This window comes from Sapajus apella, unplaced genomic scaffold (assembly GCF_009761245.1).
Source record: "Sapajus apella isolate SASKATOON/1434 unplaced genomic scaffold, GSC_monkey_1.0 scaffold48, whole genome shotgun sequence".
Lineage (NCBI taxonomy): Eukaryota > Metazoa > Chordata > Mammalia > Primates > Cebidae > Sapajus > Sapajus apella.
In genome coordinates this window covers 1372941-1379839 of record NW_022436988.1, presented here as the reverse complement: position 1 = coordinate 1379839, position 6899 = coordinate 1372941, and the positions used below count along the sequence as shown (strand labels likewise).

At 66.4% G+C, this 6899-nt stretch overlaps 1 protein-coding gene across 4 annotated transcripts in view; it reads left to right on the top strand.

Moving 5' to 3' along the window:
* The first annotated feature begins 1213 nt into the window (after positions 1 to 1213).
* The window catches only part of GCGR (glucagon receptor), an 11445-nt gene continuing 5759 nt past the window's right edge, over positions 1214 to 6899 (top strand). The window contains exons 1-3 of one of the 4 annotated variants that reach the window (XM_032241330.1): positions 1214 to 1372; positions 5625 to 5838; positions 6006 to 6108. In XM_032241330.1, coding sequence (XP_032097221.1) covers positions 5782 to 5838; positions 6006 to 6108 — 160 coding nt within the window. In that variant the 5' untranslated portion in view covers positions 1214 to 1372; positions 5625 to 5781. Of the gene's footprint in view, positions 1373 to 2163; positions 2400 to 3592; positions 5839 to 6005; positions 6109 to 6899 lie in introns of those variants that run through there. The other 3 variants (XM_032241331.1, XM_032241334.1, XM_032241333.1) reach the window with 3 other exon arrangements.

Below are 6899 nucleotides of genomic sequence, written 5' to 3'. Positions count from 1 at the left end.
CCCAGTGGAGACAGAGGCGCCACCAGACAGGAGCAGGGCACTACAGACACGGTCAGCGGGAGGGGCTCTGGGTGGGGAAGAAGACCTCTCCAGGGAGAAGGGAAGAGGGGGAAGGAGAAGGGGAGGAAGTGGGAGGAGGAGAGTGTTCATCCTGGAAGCCACAGCCTAGGGGAGAACTTTCTAGAAGGAGGGCATAAACATCAGTGCCCTAGGATGCTGAGAGGCCGGGAAAGGTGAGGCCTCAAGGCGTCCATGGGGCTGTGGTGACCCCAAGATCACTAGGCACAGAGCAGGGACTGCTGGAGTTGGAAGGGGAGGGGCGGAGGCTGAGGTTCTGGTGGCCACAAAGCCAGGTGTGATGTAGGCTTTAGGGGGAGTGAGGGAGGGGAGAATGTCCCCTGAGCGTGCCCCTTGGGGAAGGTAGGGGTTCTGGCTGGGGCTTCTGCGCTCCTAGGAAAGGAGGTGGTGCGGGAGGGCGGGGAGAGCGCCCTGCGGCCCAGGACCGGCAGGTTGGGGCCCAGGGTCCTCGCTGCTACGTTTGAGCGGTGCTGGAGGAGCCTCAGCGCGACAGAACTGGCTGGAGACCGGGGATGTGGCACAGAAAGAGTTAAAGGGCACCCCAGGGACCGCCCCGCCGGTCCACCCATGTCGGCCCCCACTCCAGCCCCCATCTGCTCTGCAAAGAGGTGCGGTGGGGGCGAGTGCGGGTGTGGGTTCATCCAGAAAATCAGGAAGGCAGCAGGAAAGAAGCGGCAAGAACCCGGGGACACTGGAGGAAGGGGGCCAGGAGGTGCCCGCCCAGGGACGCGGAGGGAGCGAGAGAAAGGGGCGCTGAGCCACGGCCCCACGCCTCGCTGCGCTCCTCCACACCTGGGGTGTCCCCGCGGGGAGCCAGGACCCGCCGTGATCGCCACCTGTCGTGCCGGGGTCCGCGGGGTCGGGGGTCTGCAGGATTGGGGTCTGCCGGACCAGGATCCGGGGGGCCAAGGTCTGCGGGGCGGAGGTCAGGGCTCGGGGTCTGCGTGTGGCCTGGACGAGGTCTGCTCGCGGGTCCGAGGCGCTCTCCGGGGCAACCCCGCGCAGGGTGGGCAGCACCGAAGCTCTCGGGGAGGCTGCGCGCAGGGCGGGCGGGGACCCTCGGCTGCTGCTCCCACCCCCTCGCCCCCGCCCCGCACCCGCCCCTTCGCTGCCGCCCTCGCCCTGCGTCGCAGCTGGAAAGTTGGTGCGGCTGGCACGGGGCGCGGGCGCGGAGCCGGCGCCGACCCGGATCCGGCAGCGCCGTGGAGACCAGCGGCCACCGGGGCTCTGACCCGACCCGAGCGCTCCTGGAGGACAGCGGGGAGCCGAGCGGAGCCAGGAGCAGCGCCGCGCGGTGAGCACCTGTGTCGTGGCCCCGGGGGGACGTTCCGGAGCCGACCCGGGCGGGGCAGAGACTGCGGGGCCGGGGGCGCAGCGGGGCCGGGGGCAAGGGCGCGGGGCGCGAGGAGGGGGAAGCGGCTGGCGGTCTCCGGGGCCCCGGCTGGCGCGGTCCTCAGTCCCGTCGGACACCTCCGTTCCCAACCCCGGCTCGGACGCCCCCCAACCCTGGTCCTGCACCGTCGGGCAGGCCCAGGGGTCTCAGTCCCTCCCGCGTCCTCTGGTCCCGGGAGCGCGGCTGGGGGCGGGGGTGTCGCTGGCTGCCTGGCGCCTCGGCTGCCGCCCTTTGCCGGACTCGCTCCTCCCTCCGGTCTCCCGGCTCCGCCGCCCTGGGAGCGCACAAAGCGCCGTGGATGCGCCCTCGGGCGCGGGGTCTCAGCAGCGCGCGCTCCCCTCGGGGGCTCCGACCCCTAGGACTGCCCCGGAGCGCCACCGTGGCCCGGGATGGGGTGGGGGTGTCTGCGCCCCGCCTGGCCGCTCCTCTTCCGCGGCCCACACTGGCGACTTTGACCCCGACAAGCGGGTCACTGCCCTGTCCGGCTCCGGCCTCTCCGGCCCCCGCTTCGCCCCCCTACTCGGCCACGGGGTTTACGCTCCGATCCCGAACCGACCGACCCGGGACCTCTCGGCGCCTGCATCCTCCGAGGACCAGCCAGGGCTGCTTCCTGCCCTTGACGTTGGGGCGCGAGGGTCAGGGTCGGAGCGCACCTGGCCGGGACCCAGGCCTGCCCCGCCCCCACAGGGTGAGGACGCAGGGATCGGGCTTTGTCAACAGCCTGTGGCGCCTGATCCCGCCCTGGTGCCCTGACCTTCCGATGATACCTTCTCTGGTTTCACAAAAACATCCCGGCTCCCACCGCTCCCACCCTGTACTCCTTCGAGCTACTGAAGGCCTCCGGGAGGCCCCTTGGGAACTTACTGGGGAGGCCCACTGCCTTCCTCGGCCAGTGGCTGCTCCACCCATTCTAGGGGCCCAGCTCCAGGTCTGCGGGTCCCTCAGCCGCCCCGGCCGTGGGAATTGGTGGGGCCTGATGGAGCCATGAGCGCCCTAGTCACGTGTTCTGCCAGGGCAGGCATAGGAGAGGACAGGGGTGCCAGCCCTGCTGAGCAGCCGGGGCAGCGGAGCTCAAGTGGCCCCAATCCCTGCTGGTGACTGGTGTGGCCCAACAGATGGCTGTGGGAGGAATCGGGTGGCGGGGGGCTAGGGAAGGCTGGCAGGTCACCTCGGGAGCCTCCCCATCGGGCACCTCAGGAACCCTAATCCTCAGCTGACTCCAAGGAGCTTGGTCACCTGGTCTGTGAAGGCAGAGTGTGGGGTCCCTGGTGGGTTGCCACAAGGGTCATAAGGGGCACAGAAGCCCTGCCAGGCGTTGCAGGCCCAGGAAGCCCACAGTGGCACCTCCACCGCTGCCTCAGCACCCAGTTTCTGTCCACTCCTTCAGTCAACAAACCTAGATCCTAGGCGGATGGGTGCCCAGGCATCACTGTCTCCTGCAGGGGGAGAGGGCTGGGTGAGATCAGGGTGAGATCAGGGTCTCCTGTCGGGGGAGAGGACTGGGTGAGATTAGGGTCTCCTGTTGGGGGAGAGGGCTGGTGAGATCAACAGAGGAGGGTCCCTTCTTCCCTTCAGGCAGCAAAGCCTCTCCCCTTGTGAGCTGGTGTGTCACTGTCAGTGATGTGGTGTGGGGTCCCCACTTGGGAAGTTAAATTGTGCTCTGTCCCAGGACCACAGCAGGCTCAGCCCTGCTTTCCAGGCTGGGCTCTCTCCTGGAGGCTCAGCTGGCTCCACCCACCCCTGTTGGGATAAGCAGCTGGAATGTCCCTACCCACACAGGACCCACTGCCCTCAGGGAATGGAAAACCTCCGTCTCACTATCAGACCCACTGGAGAATTGCCCCCACCCCACCTCTTGTATTCAGAGGCTCTGACCCCTAGGGATCCTGGACTAGGGGTGCCTTGATGGGGAGCCCACCTGTGGCCTGTGGGTGCTGGGCTGTGGGGGGCAATCCTCCAGGATCCCCAGCCCCACCTTCCCAACCTTCTGTTGAGGGTGGGAGGACACAGACAGCCCCCCTCCCTCTTCCTCCTCCCTACTCCTAGGCCCTGAGTGCTTTTAAAAAAGGCCTGGGGGACTGGGCAGCCCACCCCTCCCTCACCTTGAGGGGGTCTCCCGAAGGCAGGGCCCTGGAGCGGAGGCCCTCGTGTGTGGCGGCACCATCTCCTCTCTCGCTGGCTTGGGGTGTTCCCAGTGGCTCTGGGGCTGATACAGCAGGCATTGAAATGGCTCCTGTTTCTCTGGCAGAGTTGTGGGGGCAGAGCCAGCTTTGGCCACACTGCGTTCTAAGGGGCTGTCATTTTGCCCAGGGAGCTCCTGGCTGGACCGTCTACCCCCGGGGCCAGCACACATCCCCCCATGTCCCACTGCAGGGCCCCGAGGCAGGCAACAGCTTATCAGTCAGTGTCCTTCCTCCTCAGCCCCGGCCTGCATCTCCATCGTCCACCCTGCTCCAGCCGCCCCTTGTCCCTCTCCCTGCCCCTGGCCCGGAGCCTCTGGCCCCTCCTGCACTCCTGAGCCTATCCATCCAGCAGCGCCCCTCCTCCAAGGCCCCTCTGGGTCGGGGGTGTACACAGTGGGAAGAGGCAGCCCCTGCTGCTCCTCGCCCAGCCTGGTGCAGTGGCCAGAGCCACCCAGGGCAGTGGCAGCAGAAGGGGCTGTCTGATTAGAATCAGGGAAGATAAGGCCCCTGTGTGACCCCAGAGCTGGGGATGCCAAAACTGCCCCTCCTGCCCCACCTACCTGCTGCTCTGTCCGTCAAGAGAGAGCCCCCGATTCTGTGGTTCCTTGGTCCCCAGCACTAAGCCTGCCTGACTCCTCACCTGGCTCGGACTGGGCATCAGTGACACACAGGTCCTGCCTCCCAGCAGCCCCTTCATGAGCCCAAGGCCCAAGGGCTGGGGTTGGGAGCCCTTTAGCAGGCTGTGACACAGGTGCCTGTCCCTGTCATTCAGCTGTCACCCTGCATGGCGCATCTCAGGCCCCGTTAGCGGAAGGAACCCCAGGTGGAGCTGGCCCCACTCAGGGTCACCCAGCCACTGCCTGCAGGAGGCTGCACTGTGGTGGCCCAACGTCCAGCCCTGCCCAGAGACCCTCTGCTCCAGCTGCAGCCTTTGCCCCTCCTCACCCCTCTCCCTGGTTTCTCCCTGGCACTGCCCTCCATCTGCCCAGCCGTCCACCCACACCTCTTACTCTGTTTGAGGGTACCCCAAAGAAGAGCCCATCGCAGCCCAGGGGCTCACAGCCAGCCACTCGAAGGACCCTGCACACAGGCCCCACAGGAAGACCCTCCCTGCCGCTCCCACGGAATTCGGCGGGTGCGGAAACGGCTCCACAGCAGTGAAAGGCCGATTTCTGGGGCTGTTGCTGCCCCGAGCTCCCAGCTCAGATGCTGTCTCTGGCCTGGGACCAGGCGCTGTGCCTCCTGCAGCCCCAGCAGGCACCACAGAGGCTGTCCTCCTCACCCTGTGCCCTCACCCCAGGCCAGCTCCTCCTTTGAGCCGGCACTGGCAGTGCTAATCTCAAAGGAATGTGCAGCCAGCCAGTGGCATCCCAGGGACCCAGGAAGCCCAGCTGAGCCTTGCACAGCACCCATGGGGTATGGAGGCACCCCACTGCTGGGCAGGGGGCATGCAACAGGCCCCCGAGCGTGGGCCCCACACTTGGCCTGGCGCAGCTGCAAGCCAGCCCAGCCACCTTGCTCACTGTGACCCTGGGGCCAAGTGATGGAAGGTCCAGGCACTGCCACCCTCACGCTTGGCATGTTGGCTCATCAGCCTGGCAGGCCAACTTTCCCAGGGGCTAAGAATAGGTGGGGAGAACGGTGAGGACCGACCAGCCGGGGGCTGTCAACTGAGGGAGGAGGTCAGCGTCTGGGAGGACAGTCCCCCTCCAAGAGCACTGGGCCACCTGACAGGAGGGTGGCTGCCACCAGCACTGAGTCAAGGGTCTCTGGGACCCCGAGAGCTCCCAGCCAGCCAGCCAGCCCTGGGTGACAGGAAAGCCAGCTCCACCAGGGGAGATGGTGCAGCCCCCATGACCCTAGTCAAGACCTCCTGGCATGTGGGGGCTGGTCAGGTGGCCCGAGCTCCCCCTGGCAAAAAGTGGCCCCTCCTGGGGTCTCTTCCCTTCCAGCTCTCTCTTTATCCGTAGGACTCTGAGGCTCAGAGGAGCAGCTTAACGGGAGAAGGACGCCCCCCAGGCTCTGCCACTCAGCAGCCCCCAGAGGAGCGTGCACAAACACCAGGACTAAGTGGCCCCAGACGTGCAGTCCCTGCCAGATGTTGGGGGCAGCTAGCTGCCCAGAGGCATGCCTCTCCGCCCGCCACGCCCACCTGTGCTGCTGCTGCTACTGCTGGTCTGCCAGGTGAGGACTCACGCCACCCTCAGCACCCAGGGGCCCTCCCATGAGGACTGAACACTGATGCCTGTCCGCCTGCCTGCCTGCCTGCCCGTCTGTCTGCCTGTCCGCCTGCCTGCCTGCCCGTCTGTCTGTCTGTCTGTCTGCCTGGCTGCTTGTGCATGTGTCCCCAGCCACAGGCCTCCTCCGCTCAGGTGATGGACTTCCTGTTTGAGAGGTGGAAGCTCTACGGTGACCAGTGTCACCACAACCTGAGCCTGCTGCCCCCTCCCACTGGTGAGTCCCCACCCAGAGCCTTCCAGCCTGGGCCCCACCTCAGCACGCCCTGAGCTCTCTCCATGGGAAGTTTTCTGGGTGCTTGTGCGGCCCTTGAAGCCACCCCGACAAGGGGGCCTAGTCACTCCTCAGGTGCCCACTGCCACTGGCAGGTGAGGTAACGAGGTAACTGAGCCACACAGCGGGGGACCTGCCCAAGGCTGCAGAGGCAGAATATAACGGAACAGTGGAAACTGGCTGCTGCCGCTGTGCGCCCCCAGGCCCAGGTGGACACCACCACCTATGCCCATGGAGCTTCCAGTGGGCAGACGGTGCCAAGGGGTGGGAGGGGGGACCCAGAAGGTCAGCAGAGCACACAGGCCTGGGAGGGGTCTCATGACCTGGACACTTGGAGTTCAGGGAGAGGTTGGGGCTGGAGGACTTGCTGGGGAGGCAGTGCCATGGTTCAGACAAGGGAGGCGGCCTCCGTTGGGCAGAGGGGAGCAGGTGTGGCAGCCACAGCTTAGCAGTGCACCTAGGAAGGACAAAAACCGCACTGGATTCAGCCTCAGAGGGGGAGATGACTCAAGATGGTCATGGGGAAGGGAGGATGCCAGTGTGGGTTTGGGGCACATTTGAGATGGGAGGTCTTCAAGGGAAGCTGTCCTGGCAGAGCTGGAACTCAGGGCGGGGCTGGGGGCTCTAGGGAAGGCTGGTCCAGGGGAGGTGGTGGTCAGGTGGGGGAGGTGGTGGTCAGGTGAGGGAGGTGGTCAGGTGAGGGAGGTGGTCAGGTGGGGGAGGTGGTGGTCAGG